General features: G+C 40.2%; 1 protein-coding gene across 1 annotated transcript in view; it reads left to right on the forward strand.

Annotated features, from left to right (window-relative positions):
• Positions 1–22,481, forward strand: part of LOC138006491 (uncharacterized) — a 22,868-nt gene extending 387 nt beyond the window's left edge. Inside the window, exons 2-12 of the mRNA XM_068852851.1 lie at positions 1,839–2,003; positions 2,697–2,796; positions 6,738–6,846; positions 10,076–10,125; positions 13,506–13,933; positions 15,029–15,071; positions 15,290–15,335; positions 15,500–15,573; positions 16,327–16,393; positions 17,003–17,077; positions 21,020–22,481. Of these exons, the coding sequence (XP_068708952.1) occupies positions 1,868–2,003; positions 2,697–2,796; positions 6,738–6,846; positions 10,076–10,125; positions 13,506–13,933; positions 15,029–15,071; positions 15,290–15,335; positions 15,500–15,573; positions 16,327–16,393; positions 17,003–17,077; positions 21,020–21,154 (1,263 nt within the window). The 5' untranslated portion in view covers positions 1,839–1,867 and the 3' untranslated portion in view covers positions 21,155–22,481. The remainder of the gene's footprint in view (positions 1–1,838; positions 2,004–2,696; positions 2,797–6,737; positions 6,847–10,075; positions 10,126–13,505; positions 13,934–15,028; positions 15,072–15,289; positions 15,336–15,499; positions 15,574–16,326; positions 16,394–17,002; positions 17,078–21,019) is intronic.
• Positions 22,482–25,000: the final 2,519 nt, after the last annotated feature.

The following is a 25,000-nucleotide window of genomic DNA, read 5'->3' on the forward strand; positions in this document are numbered from 1 at the left end:
AATGAAGCTGTCTGATGTGCGATATTCATTTATAATTAGGCTAATGATATGGGTTTGTATCTGCAGCAACACGTCTTAGTTCGCACAGGGTGAAGGTTATATTGTTTTTAAAAGCTGAGAAATTGTTCACAAACGGTACATGCTGCCCATTTGGAGAATGTAAAGGGTTGACTTCCGGGAGGGATAACAAGACGCCATTTTGATATTCACAAAAGTACTCGTGCGGATCAGATTCTAACTTTACAACGCGACTTCAACGAAACTCGTTTCAAGTCGTTTAACAAACTTTTCTTTTTCGTCGTTGTTTAATTACGTTCGTTCAACTTTCTCTAAACTAGCCAAAGTATTCGCAAAGTGACTTTCACAGCTAATTAACATACACATGATGCAAAGCTTTTCAAGCTAAGCTGGTTTATTATAGATGTACAAGCGGTTGTAGGTGAAGACTAATTAAGTCATCCATCCAGTTTGCTAGTTGGCCTCCATATTACCTAATTAAGTTCGAATTAAAAGCAGCTGAAGAACCAGAAAAATAAAATAAGCAAACAAGCTAAAAAGAAAAATGAATTATGTAAATCTGTGTCTTAATACCAACTTGCAATACTAGTGTAGTTGCACGACAGACTACTTTCAAGAGTGACCGGTAACGCCATCGTTACCGTATGAGCCATACACTCTTTTTTTTAAATTAATAAGAATGTTGCTTTTCCGGCCCAGGCTGAATATTCTTGTTTTTCTGCCATTTTTAGGCTGAAAATATTCTTGTATTCTTGACATTTCCGTTTCACAATTTATTGGGGTATCAATGACAAGTGTTTGGTATCTAGATCTGTATCGCGTTACACATGCTTCATCGCATCGCTATAGCTAGAGCTGGTTTTTTTAGTTTTGTTGGGTAGTTCCGCCGTTCAGAGAAAGGAATAATTTTATACGGTTAAGTTAAAAGCATAAAATTGTATTGTATTTACAGATGTTTTAACACCCAAAATTATATCTATCCTTTTCAAAATCTCAGCCTCAGCTTTATTCTTAAAATATTCTTAAAATTTCGCAATTTGTTATCAAATACATTCTTATAAAACAAAAAGAGTGAAGATATAGTTTTAATTGTATAAGAGGTTTTCACGGGACGTCATTGCCGCCACGTTGGTGGACGAAAACAAAAGATCTCTGATTAGCTTCTTTTGTTTTTCTACCAGAAGTCGTACATTTTTCTATTGTTATTGGTGTCTCTAGAGGTTGGTTGAGAACACCCTATTTTGAGCGGCGGTTGTTGTTGTTGTTTTTTTTTCCAATCCAGTAAAAAGTAATGTACAAGTTTCTAAAAGCACGTGAAAATTGATTTTCAATAACCTTGCCTGGGTGTTCTAGATGATGAGTCACCTTAACTCCCCAGTCCAACTAGTGGACTAATACAAAATCCTGCATTTTGATTGGCTACGCTACTAGAGCACTATTATTAATGGTCCTCGAGTTGCGAAAAGCGTGACGCTTTCTTTCGTTTTATTCCCAAATAAACATTTCTTTAGCTTGCATTTCCTACCTTTATTATTGCCTTTTCGGTCCGACTAGTTGGGTGATACTAAAACAATTAGACCCTTCGCCCTCAAGGGACACGGGTCAATAGCCGTTTTATTCCCAAATAAATATTTCTTTAGCATGCATTTCCAAACTTTATTATTGCCTTTTCGGTCCGACTAGTTGGGTGATACTAAAACAATTAGACCCTTCGCCCTTAAGGGCCACGGGTCAATAGCCCATTCGGCTTTGCCTCATGGGCTATTGTTAAGTATAGTTGGCGGAATGAATAACATTCAGTTAGCGTTTTTTTTAAACAGGTAACTGATCCAATGAACTGAATATAAAAATGGAAAGAGCTGTTGAACCACTGGCCAACATCTCAGCCTCTGAGTTGCTAAACCTTGGTCCAGCGCTTTTCGCATGGGTTAGGAAGGGCGATAACTCAACTACAGGCATCAGATCACTTGTGGATATAGGCGGATGTAAGTAGAAACTTTAGTTTACCTACACGAACTTAAATTTAGCAGTTGAAAAAGTCCCTCGAAATCCATGAAGATGCATGCGTCTTGTCGGGAAGCTGATTGCAATGATTAGTAAAACAGTGTTGAAAGCGTCCTCTTAGTTAAACCCATTGGGAATCAGTTAAGACGGGACGAAGAAATAACGGGCAAACATTCAAATGCCGGCTGGCTGCTCTTTCGGTTAGTCTGAGAAGATGTGAAGAAACAGACCTTTCGACTATTTTGATTTGTTTTTAGAATGCATGATGGAGTATCAAATATTAAGAGTTTTACCTGTCTAGGTGAAGGATTAATAACCCCGATTTCCGTTGCCCGCTCTTTCGATTTCCCGTTTCAGCTTTGATTCAGCACATTTTATGAGGCTTATTGGTAAACTGATCTGATTGAAACTCTAAACACATGTTCTTCGGTTGAATGATTCAAGGCTGGTCGTACGGCCCAGGAGTTATGTAACTTCAAAGCTCAGGAGTACGAATAACTTTGCGCATAAAAGAATATGTCATAATAGCGTTTATTGCCAATGTCCACTAGGATCTGGCGCCTTCGTCTTGCTCGATCCAGTCTCCCCGGCCCCCCCCCCCCCCCCATCCCTTCAAATATATTTTCCCGTTTGCCTGCATCAGTGATGTTATGCATGCTGTTATTTTCCATCAGGGCCCTGGTATTACATGATTCTGAGAACTGGATGCCTTTACCTTTTCAAAAAACCCGATTCCTCGAATTTTAGTGAATCAATTCCACTCACTTTGTACAGGTGAGCATGCCAGTAATGATTCAATTAAATGTTTAGGTCAGTGTCGTTCACAATTGCTGTACGGGATCTAAAGAGTAACTCAACTGAATTAAATTAATGTCGCGGAACGTTTATAAGATTGGTTTTGGCCGGCTTAAAATACGGCGTAAAGTGATTGCAAATCAACCTAGAAGAGAAATACAACAATAGCCAGCGATGAGGCGTTCCAAGTGAGTCTTGCGAGCGACGAAGCTGCACACGTGATTCCGAAACCGGAGAACTGAGTAGGCTAATAGGCTGCTTCAATAGTAATCGTGTACTAAACAGTTCATCCTGAAGAAAAAGCGCACGCAAAACTCAGTACCCCTTTTGGAATTACAACGAAACCTCTGTTAAGCGGCTATCTTAGGGGTAACGGCTTGTGGCCGCTTAATTAATAGATGTTCGTCAGAAATTAGCATAATCTTTAGTAGAAACGTCAGTTTATTCTAAAACAAACACCTTTAGAGGCTTGTGACAACTTTCGCACAAGAGACAGCTCTAACACTGAACAAAAATACAGTACTGTTAGAAAAAACAAATTCTCCTCAAAATGTTGAGATGACAGAGATTCTCCCAACTTAACTTGAATAATCTAAACTATATGGCCTTTTTAAACTGAGTTGATTTTGTAACCGGAAAAGGCGGCAATGTCTGTAACTGAAACGGTGCATTACGGGTCCATAATTAATTTAAGAACATTTTGCAAGGACGTCTGCCGCTGAAAAGCCAAACTAAGTGTATTACACTCTTGGTGGCCGCTTAATAGAGGTGAAGTAATAGGAGAACCGTACTCTATTAATTAATAGAGGTTTGAGTTACAATATTATTCTACAATTATTTCGAGACTTTGATTAGGAAGGCCTTAGATAGCAATGTTGCTGACCAGCGGTTTTCGTTAAAACATTGGTTTGCTGGGGGTGCTTAGTCTCGCGGGCTCAGAAAACCTGGTTGTGGTCATTGCTATTTAAGGGTTTTCCTTTGATTACTGGCCACTTAATAGTGGGTGGCCGCTTAATGGAGGTTACACTAAATCATGGGCACTAATTGGGGACACTTCACAGAAATAAAATAAAATAAACTAAACTAATATCAAACAGGAGGATGGTTTTTGAGGAGACTGGGAACAAGCGGATTAAACGAAGAAAAACCTCTCGGTGCTGAGTAGAGAACCAACAAACTCAACCCACATATGACATCAAGTCCGGGAATGAAACCACGACCACTACGCCAGCTCTGCTCCCTTTGTCGCTGGTTGTACGTAATTGTTGAAGAGTCTTAGGGCCTGGCCAAACGGGAAATGTTTGGCGTTTAAACAACATCAAACATTGTTTGGTTACCAACCATTTTATCGTTTGGCCACCTCGTTTGGTGCTGTTTGATCGTGTTTGATAAAAATTGAAGGCCATCAAACATTCGATCAAACAACTAAAAATGAGTGAATTGCTCGCGTGATCAGTGTTTTCCACCGAAACAAACGTTGCGTTTGCTTAACAATAGGGAGATAAAGCAAGACAACAACAACGCCAACATCTGAAAACGTCTCCTCAGAATATAACGTAGTGCTATTGTTAACAATTTATGATTAATTAATTGTAAATTGTTTTTTCACGGAACACCTTAATAGCGCTGAGGAGCTCGTTTAACCACAGGGAGCCCACACAATCTGTTTGTGTACCTGTTTGTAATTTTATAGTAACTGTATGGGATTCACCGTTCGCCGATTTAACGTCGTCCAGTCAAAAAGAAGCAATCAGCAGAAGGAGGGTGTAGGATTTTGATTTTTTTTTGTAATTTCCTTCCACCTTTGTCTTTCGATTAAGAGGCACAGTAAACAGCGAACTCAAAAGCTTCAAAATCGCTCAAAATATATACCTTTTTGAGGCAAAAGTGCGACAGTGCACGGTAGGTAAGGTAATACAACGTTTATTGAGCATGCCCATGCACATATTTATCGATATATCGCTGCAGGAGAAGCAAACGGTGAATGCAATACTTTTATTACTAGTAACAGGTTTCAATTATATACTGAGCATGTCGCCCCTGTTTCCGATAAACGTCTGACAGATCGTCGCCCCTGTTTCTGATTTGTGTCCGGACAAAATCAATTTCTGAGCCAGGCATCAGATCTGCTTCAATGTTTGATTTTCAATCGCTAACCCGAACAGCACTTTGGCTTTCCGTGCGAATTTCCACTTCGTGACTCCTAGAACACCTTGGTCGTGTAGAACAATACCAATACCACTTTCGCGCCCGTTTAAGCAATACCGATACCACCTTGCGCCCGATTGAGCAAATCGAGATTGATTCCTCCTTCAATATCTACCAATTTAACCCTTTTTACGCGGGGACTTCTAGGTTGCCTCCTTGGCAAAACCCTGCGGGGGCAATTAAATTACAAACAGTTACACAAACAGATTGTGTGGGACTCCTGTGGTTCAACATGCGTCCGTGCATTCCGGATCGAATTGGAATTTGGCAGTGTTGGTTTTACTGGGGTGGGGAAAACCGGAGTACCAGGAGAAAAACGTCTCGGAGCAAGGTGACAACCAACAACAATCTCAACCCACATACTGCCGCCGGGACCGGAAATCGAACCCAGGCCACATTGCTGGGAGGTGATTTTCCCCCCTGCCCCACCCCTGCTTCGCCAAATGATCATTCCGTCTGGTTCACGTTGTACAATACGGGCGAACTATCCTGTAAACGGATTGTTGAAAACGGTTTTAAATTAAAGGTAAAAAAATAAACGTGTCGCACTTCCATGTTCACCATGTCGTTAAAACGTCAAATGTGGTTATTTTACGTTGTCAAAGAAATGCACTGAAATGCGTGCCGGTCGCACGCTCAGCAAGATTATTCTTTTTAACAAACATTCATAACCATTTTAATTTTGATTATTTTGCAATTCACGCTTTTTATTTAAATTTTCTCATCGCTTTCTTATCATTCATTTTAGCCGTCGAAGACTGCACTTCAGGCAGTTGAAAGCTCGTAGTTTTCAATCATTTTAGCCAGAGATCGTTTTTAAAATTTCAACCAAGATTATTTTTCCTTTTTTAATCAATTATATTCTTCTTTTGTGGACTTGTCCTTGTAGCCGTCGTGGCTAATAACTTGGGAGGGGGTGGGGGTTGAGGAGAAAGCCACTGACCGTGACGTGCTGGAGTGCTGGAGTTTTTAAATACTCTGCTATTTTTCATACCTAACGGGAAGATTTGCGTTTCTACGTTTTGTGAGTTCTTTTAATGTGTTATTTATTCTGAAAGACCATACTATATTGTAATTTTTATGCTCATTTTCCGCTGCAGAAATAGCGCTGAATGTCAAACATGCTGTGATATTTTCTTCGCCGCGAACTTTTCTGGCGAAATTTTTGCCTAGTGTACGGACTGAACGAACTTAGCTCTGGCGGCGATAACCTGTTGTCGTCATTACGCATGTCACTTCAGGGTTGAAGGCCAGTTAGTAATGATGAACCAGTTCAAGTGGGCAGATCAGGAGTCATGCAAAATACTTCATCTTCTCGATTCTGACTTCATGAAAAATTTCTTTACTCTCACTGAATAAATGTATTACTTTCTTTTCAGGTTACAATCAGTGACTCTACTGTCCTAAAATTCAAAAGCAATGAGCTGGAGAAAGTAGATTCTCGGTGACAAATAGTCACCAAGAAATATCCTAGACAATGGCATAGTGTGGCTTTCACACTTCGTGTAAGCCACACAATAACAGCCCTAGGTGTGTCGGGAAATCACTGGCACTGAATACTCTTGAATTCTTCGTGGCGGAATTAGCACCACGTTATTTACGCCTAGTGTGCGGCCAGCTTAATTCGACTTAACGATGTTCGAGAATGTTCCAGATTTCTGATCTGAGACACTCGGTCTTATTCCTACTCGTTTTCAACATTATCTCCACAGAGTATGTGATGCCACAGATGTTACCAAATATCAATGGGTGTTTAAACTTATTCATACGAAAGAAGTCAAAACGGTCCTTTTTGCTGTGGATACAGAGTTTGATCTGAAGGTAAATTCCATGATACAGTTATTAGAAACGTTTGGACTTGAGAATATTATAATGCATTTGATGATTTTGTAGAGATTCCATATCATTTTATTTATTTGCTTCTGTAAGTAATAGTTACAACAACAATAAGACTAAGATAACGGAGAGTAAAATGATATCCCCAATGAGTTAAACTACGTTTTAAGGAAAATGAGAACGCTAATACATTATATAAAATAAAGCGCTTTCAATTGAGTGTCGAAAGAAATTAGCGAATTGTTTTGGTTTATGATTACTTCACGCAGTGATTGGTTCAAAGTTCTTGTGCCACCTTTTCAACCAATCAGAAGTGAAAACAAAACCAAAACCAATCGTGGCTTGCGCGTGCACATTTTCCCGCGCTTTGCATCGGCTACGCGCAATTTCTTCGAGTTTTGATTGATTTACTGGATTGTCTCCGTCCTTTTTGATTGGCCAAAGTAAAAACTTTGGTTTTGGGTTTACGACACTCGATTGAAACTCTCTCTATTTAAACAATTGTGTAGTTGTGATGTTACGAATGTCAGCATCTCATCATCAAGGGGATCTTCTAACCCCACTAATTCCTTGAGTCAACCCTGGTTTTTTAGGGGGTCTTAAAAAAGAACTAACATCTTTTCCTCCCTTCTACTCACCTAACCTTCCCTGATCTTCTCCAGTACTTCTATCCCACCTCACCCTTCCTTCACACATCTATCCCCTCCCCTTGAATACCACTTATACCCCCCCCCTCCCCCCCCATCAACACAACACTACTCAGAGACGTTTCATATTTCTTAAGACCTTTCTTTATACTCAACAGAACTTGATACTGAACTCCCAAGCTCTGGATCTGCTTCCTACTCCTTAATACACCTGACCACCCAAGCAATATGATTACTCCAATCACTACAATGCGTGCCAATCCCTTAGCTGCATTGAATGCAGTGTCTGACACATTTGCAAACCGCAGACTAACCTTAACTCGCACTAAAAGCTAACTGTTTTAAAATGGTTGCTTAAACCTAATCACTAAGCTAAGCAGTAATGTGAAAAAAAAAGTAAAGTGGTGCATTTATATAGCGCCTTTATCACAAACGTCTCAAAGGCGCTTTACAATGATCAATTTACCCCCAGCGGACTGGAAGCATATACAGGCGCAAATGGCAGCCGCTTCTAAGCAGTCCATGCATGCTGGTACTCATTTTACCGACCTCGGAAGGATGGAAAGCTGAGTGAACTTTAGTGGGAAAGAAGGTCGCCAAATATTCCACTCTCGGCAGAACCGGGAATGGAACCCGGGACCTTAGGGTTGGAAGGCAGAGATCTTACCACTGCGCCTCCCTCCGCAGTTAACCGTAAACACGAAAAATTATTGTTGCAGTAAATGATTATTATTGTCTTTGAGAGCATTAGAGCCAACAATCTATCACAATAATCTTCAAATGATTTCTTTATTTATTTTATTCATACTCTATAAAATTAATTACAGAAAGATATCCAAATATGTTAAAATGGGCAGTGTTAAACCTGTAATCGGGGTTTGAACCCGTGACCTCGCGATGCCGGCGCGGCGCTCTAACCAACTGAGCTAAGAAGCCACTGATGTTGAGATAGAGATGGTCATTGTGGGTTCATATGTTTCCGTGATGAATGAATCAATTCATGGAATGAATCAATCAATTCATCAAAGAGATCCGCTTGTTTCGTGCGGATCAGCGATACTCATCTGACGATTTCAAAAACACAAAGAGTACTGGTATTTCACGTTCGGGTCGGAAATCTCCCACCTATCATTTACACCGTCTCCTGCTTTCAATCCACGGCAGACTAGAGTCAATCTCAACAGGGTCTTCCTTCCCCGCTGATGCGGCCAAGTTCATTCCCTTAGCTGCGGTTTCGCTAGATAGTAGATAGGGACAGTGGGAATCTCGTTCATCCATTCATGCGCGTCCCTAATTAGATGACGAGACATTTGGCAACGCAACTGCACGCACACCCGAGTGATTCCCGAGCGTCCAGGCTACCCATTTCATCCATGCCAGACCACACATGGTGAGGCATGTATTGGGGTAGCGCCTCAATCGGCGACCTGTCTGTGGGTCTCGGCTGCCCGCTTTCACAACCCACTCACCGTCGGTACCGCTACTCCGAGGAGTACACTTCCGGCTCACAAACCATAGCAGTTAAACTGAAGAGATCGGTAAATGGCTGCAGTTGATGCACAGCTTACCACAGGAGCTTACCGATGAGGGCTGCTTGGGATTTGCACTAATTTTGGCTAATGCTCAACCATTCCGACCGCGACTCTGCACCTGGGTGGCTCTTCGCTGGTATTTTGCGGGCCGGTTGCTGCGAGAAGCTCGTTTACGCGGCTGTGTAAATGCAGTCATGCTCACTCTCGCTTTCCACAAACAGTGGTGGGTAGGGCCCCAAGTTCACATAGGCGAGGATCGCAGAATAACTGCACCCGGCTACAAAACCACTTTCCACTAAAAAAGATCGGTTTTTGGCGGCGGATTCAGAGACGCCTAGCAGTCACCCCAAGGGATGCCTGTTATATACTTTTCGCGGGTCGGCCCGGGAAGAAACATCTCGTAGTTACTTCCGCTGGTTACCCTACGCAATTGCTTAAATTGCGTTCACAACTGCGAGAATCATAGCTTCACTTGATTTCATATCCGCAGTTCTATATGTGATTAATTTGATTCATTGATTCATTCATCAAGGGAACATATGAACCCACAAATGACCAACTTTCAACATCAGTGGCTTCATAGCTCAGTTGGTTAGAGCGTCGAACCGGCATGGCGAGGTCACGGGTTCAAACCCACCCTGAATCTTTCAGGCTTCTCTACGTAATTGCTAAAATTGCGTTTACAACTGCGAGGATCATAGCTTCACTTGATTTCATATCCGCAGTTCAAATATATGGTTCATTTCATATATCGTTTTATCATTAACATAACTATGGTGCTTTTACACAAAGGATGTTGGATGGTTTTTTATATGTGATCATAAAATAATTGGTAAGTATTTAATAATTATGACCATATCAGGAAGTTTAATAAGGGCAAGATTTACGTAATGGAGAGTAACATGTACTGAAAGATAGATTAGAGACTGGGCCTGTGCTCTCGAAACATCATCTTTTACTTAAATATGGTTAATTTACTTTTATTTGAAAGAAAACAATGAGTTAACGACGTTTGTTTTTGCGCATCTTCTGCAGAAATGGAAAGACGCAATCATAAAAGATAAGGAAACATTCTGCGGTTCCGAGTAAGTAGAACACCAACGTAATTCTTAGGGGATATTTACATTAGTCCGGGACAAACTCAGACCGGTATGAACTTGTACCGGTATGAAATTTGAAGCTGTTTACATGAAACCGGGGCGAAATGCTTGGCGCCTGGTCTCGGGACGAAATTATATCTTTTGTCCAGTAAATATAACGCTGACCCAAAGCATACAGGCTTTATATGAGAACGGTACGAACTCAGACCTATACTAGAGTTTCTTCCCTCGGTCTAGCAACTGAGACGAACTTGGGTCAGATCGGTCTGAATAGTCCATTTTACAGTTGTGTGCTTAGTTTCCTGGCCTATGAATGAAATTGAGGCTGGAGTTGACCTTGTTTTGATAGAAACCTCACTGCTTTTCTTATTTAAACTCTTTTTTAATTTTTACAGCAACTTTAAATTTAATACGATACTAAATACAGAGCATTTCACCTTACAGTACATTAGTTGATATTTCAAAGGGACAAGTATATATAGGAGAGAAAGGAATTAAAACTAGCAAGACATAAACAGAAATAAAAGACGAAAAGGAAAAAGTAGAAGAAGTGGCACATACTCTCAAACAAATGTATTTGGGGCAGCTCATGCACAGAGTGTTGTCCATTTTGCTCAAAAACTCAGCAAACTCAAAACTCAGTTCGATTGACCGTATTTTGGAATAGGAATACATGGAATAGGAACCATAAATCCTTCGTTTTTACGGAGATTTACATTAAAATTGTCAAACACCTGCTAAAATTCTATATTGAACATATCTTTATTATCCTTGTTGTTTGAAAATGCCAAAGCATACGCTTTTAAATCATCACTCCACGTATTCTTTGTGTTATTTTTAAAAGCAATTGTACGTTCACAAAGCATCTTTTCATTAAGTAACAAGCTGAAAATCAGTTCAAAAAGCTGATATTTTGCAATGATAACAAAATGGTCCAGGGCATTTAAGGCGACATGTTTTGATCGCTTTTCGTTCCACCAGCTGATTAGCATTCGCCAAAAAGTTTGAGTTCTGGGACATTCATATAGAAGATGGAGTAAATTTTTGTGGGAGTGGTTACAACGATCATATCTCGAAGATGTTTTCAAATTCATTTTGTAAAGATTGTTGTTAGTATACGTAGGTAGGATGTTATGTATCACCTTATATTGAAAAGACCGTAGCTTGTTTTCCATTGTGACCTTGAAGGGTAATTCATAGATAGCTTTAACCGGGAGATTTTGTTTGACTAGTTTGATTTCTACATTCGGGGGTCTGACTTTTCCAACACAAGCATTTTACGAGCAGTTTTGGCAGTTACATTCGCATAAGTAAGGTTGTGTTCGTCACTATTATTAAAAGTTTCTTTTTAATTAAGAATTGACCTTTTCCATGCATCAGGGATCGCAGAATTATCGAAAGGAGACCATTATACGTTAGAAAGTCCACTGACAAACCGCATTTTTGTTGAAAATCGGATCTTGATAAGTTTCTGCTTTCGTTTAAAAGGTAGTAGATTTTAATAAACTCTTTTCTATACCATAGCGAATAAAACGCTGGTTTCCCGTCCATTCTTATAAAACTGTTATTCCAAATAGTTTCATGGTGGTAGTCCCTAACCGTGGAAGGGTTTCTAGAGTATAGCTCCTGCCAAACAGTCAATATATCGATGTAAAATGTTGGCACATGTAGGTCCAAATTTAAATCTCGTGTGTCAAATTACAATCGAAGATAAATTGACCCCCATATTGAGATGTAACTAAGGAGAAGACAGAGCACCATCCACTGCCATCTGCCTCACATAAGCGTTTAACCCATGCTGCTTTAAGCGATTTATCCAACATGGTGAAGTCAACCATATTAAGACCACCCTTATGTACAGGACCTATGAGGGTGTGGCATTTTACCTTATCTGGCTTAAAGTTCCAAATGAATTTGAAACAATTATTATTGACTTTTTCAGCGAATTTCGGAGGAACTGTAAAAACAGACGTGTTGTAAACTAGTTTAGATATGGCGAGTGTCTTAACAATACAAATCCTTCCTATAAGAGTTAAATCCCTGGTCGTCCATTGATTTAAAACTTTTTTTAGCGTCACAAGCTTTTCTTCGAAATTAATTCTGTAACTGTTGGTGGTGTCATAGGCGATGGCGACATCAAGCGCAAATATATATTCTTATGGCTACCCAATGTGAAATGGAGCGTGCTTACCTAAGTCCAAGCCACTTCACTTCCGTTTTTAAGGAATTTAATTTCAGAGCAGAACAGGTTCCAAAATCATTTAAAGAGATTAATATTGAATCGGTGGTTGGTAGAGCACTCATTCTTTATAAAAGCTGTAAGGTCATCTGCATACATACTTAGTTTTAATTCAGTCTCATTGAATTTCAAACCACAGACATTTTCATTTAGTCTGATTGCTTGGGCAAGCACCTCAATTGCCAAGACAAAAAGAAGCCCTGAGAAGGGGCAACCTTGTCGAACACCTCTATAGAGCTGGAAAAAGTCTGACGCGTAACCATTGCTCATAACACAGCTAATTAGCATGACAACAACATCATTAACATAAAAGAGGGAGGTCTTTATCCTAACAGGGTCAACACCAGCTTCACTTTCATTTAAAGGCCAGGTAACTAAGCACACAACTGTAAAGAGGTATATTCATTGTCAGGCCGGTTTCATTTAAACGCAGCAAAGAAATGTATGGAGGCCGATACGAACTCATGCCGCTCTGAGTTCGTCCCGGTCTCAGGCAAATGCCCCCCTAAGAAAAAAAAAAACGGTTGCATAAAAAGACAAGAAATTGTTAATTAAATGATATAAACGTATACCTTCGATGTGCGGGATATAGACAAATGATAGAAGTGATCCTCGTACTTGTATCTAGACGATTTAAGCAATTGCCACTTATAGACACTGAATTCAGGCGGCTTTAAACGAGATTCAAACCCGATGACCTCTGCGATGCCGATGCAATGCTCATCTACTATAGCTCAGTCAGTAGAGCATTGCACCGGCATCGCAGAGGTTCATGGGTTCGAACGGCCGCCTAACATTTTCAGCTGTCTACAAGAGGCAATTGCATGGCTTCCAATCCCGCTGAAGCCAGCTGAATATCACTTCTCTATTTCGTCTATAAACCCGCACTTCAAATGTATACATTTACTTCAAACACAACGTACATTGTTTCAAAGTTCTCAGACTCCGCACGCAGTTAGTGTATAAAGTGGGTGTTTTATGTCTGCATGGAGAGTCATGTGGATCGAGAATATTTCATGCAATTGAATAAAAGATTTAGAGCCATCTTGAAGTCTAGCCTTTTGAATAGTTTGTTTGATTTTGAATGGCCACGTTTGACACGTTTCTCGGTTATTTTTAATCGCAGACAATCGCATGACTATACATATATTGGGGATGATCATGACGTAACGCAGAGACCCCTCCCCCCTCCACCGAAAGTTGACAAAAGAGAGCGCCCTCCTGCATCACTTCCCACTGGTCCTACGACACGAACACCACTGAGACCGCATCCTATTTCTGATCCTAAACCATTCCTGGGTAAAGATCAAGAACATTCTTCGTCGCCTGTTTTTCCCAAACAAAAAGGTCAAATACTGAACAGGCCTGCGGCGAGTTTGCCTCGTCGCACTAGTAGTCAAGAGTTGCCGACTCCAAGCCGGATACCTGACAGGAAAAAAATGTCAAGAAGCTCTTCAGAAGCGTGCATAACGAGCAAGCAATCGCAAGGGAACGATTTCGATAACGTGATTAAACAGTTGCAACTCCCTACTTTATCGCTTATTCACGAAGGAGGTAATCATTATGTTGTCTCTCTTGCAGTAGATTTGAATTTAAAATGTTGTTGTTTATGTCATCCGGCCTCTCCCACTCTTTTTCAGTGATAAAGATTCTGCAGCATCGAGAACGCGGCCGCCAAGCGTTTTGGTTTAGCACGTGCGTTTTTATCATAGTACTTTGCTTTGCAGTGTCCCATCAAAACAACGACAACAACAACAACAACAAAAACAACAATGACAAAGGACTTTACGGTACAACGAAGTGGAATGATATTTGCATTTTTAGATGCCTTTTTCACAGCATTCAGCAGTCATTTCTAAACCCTCCAAATACGTAGTTTCCGCGTCACCGGCATTGCATACTGGTGTGCGATATCTCTGATTCTTTTGTGCGTCCACCAGAATTTGTACTTTTTAATATTGTCAAGCGTAAGTGACTGGTCGCAGACCACCAATAATTCCTCGATAGAAGCTCGAGAATTTTACCGTAAGTTTACTAGTAAATATCACGCATTTACCAATTTACTGAAACGTCGTTTTCAAAGCGAGTCTCAGGACGACGATAAAGTCGGAAAATTGTTGTACTTAAATGCGAAATGTAGATCATCTACGTATACAATCCTTGACAAAATTGTTGGGACAATATGGTCAATAAGCACGAGCGGTTTCAATGACAATGCATGGGCACAACTTTTCCCCCTCTCCCAAACGTTGTTGATTTGAGTCCCGGAAATATTAAGAAAAGCTGCAGTTGGTTTGAACATGGCTTGGCCGGGGTGGATAGGGGGCCACTTGAGATGCCGTTATGACAAGGATTATATTCTACAAGGTACACGTTTTACTGAAGCGATTTTTGCGCTCATTATTGAAAGTTCCCAAGACTTTTTGGCCACCACTGTAATTACCACCAGAAAACTCCACATTTTATCTATATGAAGCTGAAAAAAAAAGAACTAACTGTAGCCAAGAGAATTTTCTCTTGCTCAGTAACCAATTTTTTTAGCTACCAGCTTACAGACCCTTCTCAAAGCCACGCTGAAACAACTAAGGCTAAAACCGATAGGTAGCCCATGCCATTCATTGTCAACTTCAATTACATATTTTTTTTCAGGTACCGAGCCGCCAAAGGTCCCTTCTAGACCAGGTAGAGGAAGGTAAGCGATTTCATCACTATAGTAACCTCCGCTGACAAGCACAGATTAAAGGCGCTTTTCTTCAAAGACCCGAAAAGGTTTTGCGGAAAAACCCCAAAATTTCTAACAACCACTTGTGAAACGTTTTATAAACAGCTAGTCTTTGAAGTGGTTTTTTTTCTAAACAAGAGAAAAACACGACTTAAAAAAAAAAAAACTTACTTCCTCTTTATGTACAGAGATCCTCCAGACGGTTGCGAGAATGAAAGAGGCAGACAAAGAGAGGTAACAAAGCTGAAATGATGTATTTTTTAAAGGAGATATTTTATGACTTTTCAAAAACTGTAGATATCAAAATCTAAGTTCCCACTTGTCGACTTATTGAAATCAAAATAGATCTACGAAATGCGTATGGGTTTATTTGACGTGCGACTCCCTTTAATTTATAGGTTTCTCGAGGTAGAGGTGCTCCTTTTATACCAAATTCGTATAGCACAGAAATGACGAAGGAAGACGCAGCAAGGTGAATATGTTGCCGGTAAAATCCGTTCTCTAACCAGGTCAAATTGGTGATCCTGATTTTACCTAGGTTGAATATGCACCTTTTACATGAATTGAAGAAACTTTCTTTGGAGCCTAAATTAAGCATAGAGAGAAATTAGGGTCAGGTTAGGATTTGTTTTGGTTATTATACATGCATTTCAATTGACTTATAGTCATTGTATATACATAAGGAAATAATTAAAAGAATTGTGCAGGGTTGGTCAAAACGGATTCAACCTGAGAACAAATATAGGGGCAAAGCGCGATGTTTGCAAGGTAAAAGTTTGTCTGGTATAAAAATAAAGGTTTGCTCGGTCATAAGTGTTTTAACGCAAACATCACTTGAAAACGAACTTTTGTGTGATCATAACTATTTTGCGAATTTTCTGCTTGTTATGTACTCAACAGAATGTCACGTTTCTGATTGGGCAATGACAAATGGATAATTAGGTCATAAAGTGCAACAGGGGTTATAGAGTGCAATACGGCAGTTGCTATGGCAACACGGCGATGGAGTATAGTAATAAAGAAATCTTATGAACTTGCTCTTGATGGTTTGAATGTTTAGAAAGTGCTCTCTTGCGTGCAATTTTGAGAACTTTCAAAATATCACTCGCGCTCATAATCCACGAAACGCAGGAACAAGTTTCATCGATCAATAAAGAAATCTTCTTTAACTTGCTTGCTGTCTTAAATTGTTCTAAAAAATTCACTCTACGTGTCCACTTTGCAGAGCCTTGGAGGCAGAACCATTGGGAACTTACTTGACTCGCCCGAGCCCAAACTCAGAATCTGGAAGGGTAAGCTCACATGATACTGCACAGAATATTCGTTACCGGTTGATGATAAGATCGAAGACTCGATGATAACCTTAGTGGTGACCGTTGGAGGGCGTAGACCCCCTTAACGCATGCGCAAAATTAAAGGAGGGTTCGTAAACACAAGTCCCAGCCATAAAACAAGATCTAAACGTCGAGTCTAACTCTTACAAAAACGCTACGACAGCAAGCAGTGATGGGTCATAGATGCAGAGATGGCTAGAGTGAGTGAACGCACCGGTGGCTCAGTTGGTTGAGCATCGGGCTGCCATGCGGGAGGTCGGGAGTTCGACTGCGGCCGGACCAACACTCAGGGTCTCGGATAAGGATTACAAACCGTAGGGCCCGTCTCACAAATGTCTTCCCTGTCCATTAATTCCTTGTGGGACGTTAAAAAACCCACACACTATTCGAGAAGAGTAGACCATGAAGTTCCCGGTGTTGTGGCTGTCCTCTGTGAGTATATGGGTGTGTGGGTATAGCAGGTTCACATCAGCTGAATAGCTGCCAAAACTTCAACCTGCTCAAACAAACAAATAACAAACAAACAAACAGATAATATTGTTTTTATTCCCTATTCACTCTCTCTAGTCTTTGTCAGTGCGTGACCAAACTGCTCAGAATGCAGCGTGCCTTGTAAGGCACTATAGGATATTCTACAAAGAGGTTTGTGCTGTCATTTAGTGATTCATGTGAAAAGATAGTTAATGCGATGCCTTGTGTCTTTTATGAAAAAGATGCAGAGAATGTTCATATGAATAATAGACCAATTCTGCTAACTCAGTGTTGTACCCAATTCAAATCTTTTGGGAATAAAATGTTTTGTTCCAAGTATTTCCATATCATTTAAATGTGAATGCTTCATTGTCATGCAAATTCATTACACAAAGAATCCTAACCCCGAGAGATTTGAATTGGGTACAACACTGACTTAGCCGAATTGGTCTATTACAAGTGAAAACAAACTTTTAGTGGGTGTTTAATTCCTATCCCGAGTTTTTGAACTCAGTTGATGGAAAAAATGAGGAAACCGCCGCTAAATCGGTCTGTATCAACTCATGGGTATGTATGAAAATTGTACCTTGGAAATTGTCGAGACCTCACCCACTGTTTTTTTTAAAACATAAGGAAATCGTGAATAGGGAATCGTGAATACTGTCACGATTACTTTCGGAACTGTACGTTAAGTTGTAGCATACGGAATGGCAAGCTTACAAAAACACGTTGCTCAACCAAGTTTATCATAGGCTCAGTCTCCAGCCGTGGGTGTGGGAGGATCGCGGGCGCACCAAGACACCCACGGCTGGAGACTGAGCCTAAGTTTATCGCAGCTATTTGTGTTTCATTAAAAGCTAGTACATCATTGGATAATGCAATGAATTCTACAGTTTTGATTGGCTTAGCCATCATGGTATGTAAACTATTAGTATGTAATTACATAGGCGATTATTGAAAATTCTCTGCGCTGATTGGTTACACTTGAGGTGATTAGTGTGGATAATGAAATGGTGACGAGTGAAATGAGGGTATAATTTCACGCGCGTAAAAAAAGGTTCAGGAAATTATTTGGTTTTGGACAAAAGGCAAGGGAAATTATTCCCTAATTTCACGAGTATACCATTTGAATAGCTATTATCATTTAAACTGAACTACGGATATCAGATTTCAAGCGTTTTCATTGGCTCGCCGGACACAGACTATCAGTTCATATACCTGCTGTTCCTAATATGGTCCAGGAACGCGTCATCAATAAAGCGAGCTGAAAACATTTTTGCAGCTCTGAGAAAAAGTGGCCGACAAAAGAAATCCATGCTTTAGTCGACAATACATGGAAGATTTTTATTTATCCTGGAGTTTTTAATAAAACAATTATTCTACTTGGGCTGGCTGAATATAAAATGATTATAACCAACTCGGTGCTACGCTCCTCGTTGGTTATATATCACTTTATATATCCAGCGCGCCCTCGTAGAATAATTGTTAAAATATCATGGGTGACAAATTAAGTCGCGTCGTAAGAGGCGGGCTATTTTCAAACCTGGACGCCATTTTGGCACCGTAGCCAAAGTTGCCATGGGAACATTGCAATTTCACGTGTGAAATTATAAATTAACGCTGAAATTTCGCGCCAAAATTGAGGAGTAATTTGTCACCTATGTTGCTTTTATGCGATAACACCTAAACTTTTTTTTTTTTTCAAAGTGGTGGCAAGCCCTTTTGTCATAGTGATAGACGAAGAAATTAATTGTTTTAAAGAAAATGTATATTTTTCAAATAGTCACCAATGTAGTTACACTAAACAATTAATTACCTGAAGTGTTGTGAATATCGGTGAATAATTGTTAATTATTATACCATACTCGTCAAATATCAGTAACTTTTCGCATCAGCTTTTTTGGGAATATTCATCCATAATTTGTTGGCGTTTTTAATAAAATAATTATTCCACTCACGCTTGACAAATATGAGATCATTATAGCCAACGAGGCGCGTATCTCATATCCTACGCGTGCCCGTGGAATAATTATAACTTATTTCTTATTTAAAAGGGCTCTGTCGCAAAATTTAACCAAATTCAGTGATTGGGAAATGACAACCAAATCGAGCGAAACGTAAAAATAACTACTTAAGGCCGTGACAACAACGGAAGGTTTGAATACGGCAGCAAATACATAAGGATGCAGGAATGAGCAAAATAAGATTAAACTGGTTGCAATTGCGGTTTATGTTTATCCTGATTGTTTCTGATAGTTGATCTCTATTGTTTGCAACTTACTATGTATGCTCGCGGGATCGACAGACATTTTTTTGTTACAAAGCCTTGATATGTGTTGTTTAATTAAAGGCCCACATTGGCCCAAAAGTCATTGCAGTCGTTTGTTTTTGTTTTCAAATGACAGCTTCAGTCTCGACCCCAGAGCTCTTCTTTTGACTGAGGGAAAGAAGAGCTCTGGGGAACCCTGAAGCAAGGTGTCTTCTCATTGGTTTTCGTGAAGAACAATCAAAATCGTCTCTAATTGGTGCATTCATGTTAGCACGAGGAGTGAGCAGCCGCAGTAAGATTCAAATAGCCAATTTTTGGCAATGAGAACCCTACGGCGCATGTTCTCCTACAGAGAGTTTCCCAGAGCCTTGGGTCGATCCAAGGCTCTGGTGACGAGAATGATGACGGCTTGTCCAAATGCGTGATCTGGTTGGCTGAATGCACTCAGGCGAATCACGCGGGAAACAACATGTCAGCTATTGGGGTAGTTTCGTGTTACACGAAATCCAGTCTAGGTCGCAATGACTTTGGACGAATGTGAGTCTCAAGAGAGGATAGACCATAGTTTTTTAAAATCTATTTTTAGTTTCGCAAAGCTATTGTAAGTTCTCATTTTCCATGTAGCGCGGTTAGATGATCAGGGCCGTCATTACAACTGGCCAATCAGGTTCCTCTATAAGAATAGCTGCGTAACTGAACCATGCGCTAAAATTAGATTTTAAAAAAACTATCATTGATAGAGGTCGTATATGCGGTTTCCGCTCTCTTAACTGAGCCTCTCTTAGTTTACGTTAAGTTGCATGGCGAGTGGGCCTAAGGGCGAGTAGTTTATAAACCTCCACAAAATGCAAAATGAAGCAACTGAGTCTCTCCCTCAATTGAAGGATTATTCTTAATTGTCAATTTGCTCCAAATGAAGTATTATCGTTCATTTTGGACACTGAAAGCTTGATGGGGATCATGGGAAATGAACATATTTCTTTGAAAAAGACGAACTCCAATGTCTGGACTCGCAGGACTCGAACCTGGGAACGTTAGATTAATAACTTCTTCACTTAACCACTAGACGACCACATCGCTAACTGCCAGAATATTAATTTTTTTAATATGTGTATTTTTTTCCCCTTCCGAATGACGGTGTACACGTGTATTATGACCCCATAAGAATCAAGTTTAAACAGGAGAAAATGTCGGTTACCAAACCTCAAGAGAAACCTAACCATTTTAAAATCAAGCACTAGACTTAACCACCATATATTCAGCAATGATTACATATATACTAATTAGAGTTGGTAAATAATTGTTACAATTTTCAGCTAGTTGATCTTTGGTGGAGAAAAACTGTTCCTTCAAAGTGGGTTCTCCGGGTTCAAATCCTTTCCAGGGATTGCTTTTACGTTTTTCTTTTTATCTGCTACCACAAGTCCTGGGACAGAGTAATCTAAATGGAGGATTACGCTTCATTTGGAGCAAACTGAAAATGAAAGTTAATCCATCATTTGAGGAAGAGATCGTGTTAAAATGAAGTTCACTGACGTGACAGCCCCTCCAGGTTAGAAGGGGAAAGGTTGTTTCGTCTTTCATAAAGTGCTTGCATCCCAGTATGCTGCAATCCTGGGCAAAGTGTCAGGCCACCAGTCAGCTACGCGTACTGAATAGATGATTTGCAACCAATCCCTAAAGACACAGATAACAATTCTGCAATGTACAATTGCTGGTGGACGAACAGGGAGCAAATGAAAGATCTTTTGTTTTTGTCCACCAACATGGCGACGATGACGTAACGTGAAAACCACCTCAGTACTGAATACGTTTTTGACATATATTTCTATTTCTATTTCCAGACTCGCGGGTACGCCCTGGATACGAAAGGACCATGGTTTGGCAGTATTCCAGAAACTCTTGAATATTACCATCAAACTGCGCTTCCAAATACCAAGCAAAAACTCTGTTATTCCTATGTACCAAGTCTTAAGTAACAACACTGAGAAACACTAGGTGTAACTGTTACGAACCTTTTTTTGGAAATTCTGTAAATAGTGTTTATTAGAAATTGTGGTTTGGTTTGAGTTAAGTTGGGGTCTGCTTTCGTTATCGAACGTATTTTACTACTTTTCAAGTGACATTCAATGAAAATCCACCAAGAACCCGAAAGTTGTTCAAACGAAATTTAGACCAGATTTCATGCAAGAAAACTCCTGCAATTGTCTGGACAACGTGTTACTTTGGGATCATTTTCTTGTCCTTAATTACAACGATTCTGGCAGTTAATACGAAGAAAGATTCCCTTGTTGCAGAGGCCTCGTCTCTCTTGCACTTGCCGGAATGATGGTGAGGAGCAAACAAGACTTCTTCCCTGGGTAGAAATTGATTGTATTGAGCATGTGCAGCGGTTAATTAGCGACTAAACTGTGTTGTGTCATTTAAACCCAGCGGAATTATTTTAAAGGAATGCGCTCAGCCAGAACACAGCATACTCAAGTCACGCATAACATGCATGAAGCATTCTTTTTGACCAGCGCCGTCCATAGTCATAGACGCGCGCTGGTTGAATCATAGAGAGTTTGCACCAAGAGCATAAGTCTCTTTCTTCTAGCGCTGCAAATCTAAGAGAAAAGAGACCGCTGTCTGCTAAGCGGAAACGAGAAAGAGGACCCGTAGTCTGTTCCGAAATAGGCGCATGTTTAGAGGGGGTCCAGTTTTGTTACCGCTGACAAGAACTATTCAACGTCTGTCGTTTCAAATACTTGGCCAGCTAAGGACATCACAGAGGGGAATGAGTCGGGGATTTCGTGGTTTGAAACCAGTGAAAGGTCGTTATTCTAGCCGCTATCCGAAACAACAATCGCAGCCTAAGTAGACAAGAAATTTACGGATCTCGTTCACACCGGCAAATGTCTAATTTATTAAAACTGTATAGCAGAGATCTTGTTAGCTGGGCTCCAGTGCACCAATTTGAATTGCTTGTCTCGGATGCTTCTTGGTAGGTCCTGGCATTTGAAGTCTTACTCAGACTTTGAAACTAGTCCCGAATGTCTGCACTGATAATTGATCGTCTGTCTGGCATTAATTTTTTGTGGTGAGCGCAGCGCTAATTATGAGAATACTTGGATTTATGATTGCCGATTACCTGTCCTCTTGCAATGGTCTTCTCGCTAAAGTCAAACTCTTCATCTCTATGCAATAAGCGCATTCAAAATTTCCTCCTGTTACTGTTTAAGGGTCTTTTTTTTTTAAATAATTTTTCTGCTTATATGTAAAATTAGTTTTCGCTCCGGTCTTCTTCTTATGATCTTCGCGGAAATTTTTCAAAATTTGTCCCTCAGTAATTAAAACCTAGAACAACCAGTTATGGTCTCAATTCTTTTTTTTTTACCTATCAGCTAAGTTGTGGAATGCTCTACCTGATTTTATCCGTACCACTAAGTATACAGGTTTTGACATGAGAATCCAGGGCCGCATTTTGCCCGTTTTTTAAAAAAACTATCTATCTTTAAATGTTATGATCCAGGTGATGTGATCAACAAAACAACAAGTGCCGCACTTGTTGTGCGGTACGAAACTAGTTAGTAATAAAATGCCAAGTCATCCCTTTTGTTGATCACATCACCTGGATCATATTAACGCTCTGGTTCTACTATTGAGCACTCTATCAGCAGACGTGCAACAAATGAAATGATATATCTTTAAATGTTATGTATTTAGTTGTATATCCGTATATGTGATGTATTTTAGCTTGAAGTGTAATGTCTCGAACATATTAACTCTTGCAGCTACTCTAAAATTCGAGATGAAATAAAGTTTATGTATGTTTTTATGTTACCTTTAGCAAGGCGCGTGCGTACACTTTGTAATTCTCGACTCCACCTGCAGTGCGTGCCATATTGAAGATACAATGACTTTTTCGAAGAATACTAAAGCGATCGAAATCTTACGTTAAATTGACAAGGGAGGAACTCCGCTGTGAGTAAGTAAGGGATCTACCTCATATGGTCTTGGGGCCGACATTTCTCTCCCTCACTGCCGTACCGGGAGGAAGGTCGGTATCTGAAAATAGCGAAGGGCCAACCCCGTCCGAAAGCGATGCACGGGACGAACTTCCGGGCTGACTTCTCTAGTACAACACTTTGGCGCGATGTCCAGAAGTACTGCGTTTTTCTCTCTTGGTCAAACATTCCGTTAGCGCATGCGTAAATGTTCTGCCTCTCGGATACGTATCATACCAAAAAAAATGCTGTTTTTTTTTACAAGGAATTGACATTTCAGTTGATTCTACAGGCTTAAACGTAAGGTAAGAACCGTGTCTGGTCTGCTTGAAAGAGAGGTGAGAGATGGTTTCATGCAGACTGGACGCCTAAAATGCTTTGCTGTTAGCATGACAGTTCACGAGTGAAGTTGTCTCTCTAGCCTTTCTGTGGATGAATACCAAGACCTACGGATACAATTTGGGCAAGTTTTGAAAGCTAAAAATTTCAATCGATGGGGTATTTTGCTGGTGGGGACTGCCGGATAACCCGAAACTTAAAAAAATCTATGAAATGGGAATCGATGGACTTTCCCTTTTGTGAAATGACACAATTACACAAAATCCCTTTTGGGAATGGACGAGGCAACTTGAGAAGCTCGAGACTGGCCCTCATCAAATGGCTGAAGCGCGGCCGGAGGAAAAAGTGAGAAGACGATTTCTAGCCAGATACTAAGGAGTAGCCGTGGTGTGTCCTATTAACGTAGACTTTTGATTTGCAATCAAGTTTTTATCATAGAAAGCTCGCGACAAAGTATTCGAAAACTACATTGTTCCGCTCAAGTTTATGACTGAGTGGTGAAAACCAAAGTCCTTCACCGACCAATGACCAAGTTATAAGAGGCATGTATCTAGGGCGCGTTTGACGACGTACACTTCTTTTTCGTGTGCTGGAGAACAGACATTTCAATCGGCAGGAGTTTATCAATGGGAACCTCTTTCTCAAATACTTGGCCTAGGAGTCAACCTATCCCGTGTAGATTTATTTCTCCCTTGGAAGATTCAGCACGCCCACTGTTGTAAAAGCTCATCTCCCTTGGGAGATTCAGCACACCAACTGTTGTAGAAGCCCTTGGGAGATTCAGCACACCCACTGTTGTAAAAGCTCATCTCCCTTGGGAGATTCAGCACGCCCACTGTTGTAAAAGCCAATCACAACAAAGCTATCTCAGCGTCGAGGCAAATATAATACTTTTCGCGGGAAAAACCTGTTACAAAAAATAAATTTACTCGGAAAAAGGTTGACTCAAGGAATGAGAGGATAGAGAGACTCCCTTTGATGAGATCCTCCGATTGGTTAATTTAAAACAGAGGCCCTTTAGTTCGTTTGGTATTTTGAAATTCCCGACGCAATGTTTCGTGTTAAAGAGAAACAAAAAATAACTTTTGGATTTTTCGGTGAAGGGTACGGGGCCATAGATCTTTGTCGCGATCATTTGGGGAGATTAAAGGTTTGAAATATTTTTATCGGGATTATGGTAACCGTTACGTTATTATGGCGATTAAGATTCAAGGTGGTTTTTTTCTTTTAAAAATCCATTCAGATTTCCCTTGTAAATTACAATAGGCCACTTCAATAAGCATTGTTTCCAGTTTCCAGTTTCTCTTGAGACTTACAATGGTCCCAAGAGAAAACAAAAACAATATGTTTATGCAAAAGTTGGGGGGCAAAAAAAAGAGTATTATGCTCTGCACTGCGCAATTTCCTTTGGAGAAACTTTAAAATTTCCACTCGGGATCATTCATTCTCTCGGGGGGGAAAGCTGAATAATTGGACCTCGATTATTCATTATTCTTTGTG

The sequence above is a fragment of the Montipora foliosa genome, chromosome 6 (genome assembly GCF_036669935.1).
Source record: "Montipora foliosa isolate CH-2021 chromosome 6, ASM3666993v2, whole genome shotgun sequence".
NCBI lineage: Eukaryota > Metazoa > Cnidaria > Anthozoa > Scleractinia > Acroporidae > Montipora > Montipora foliosa.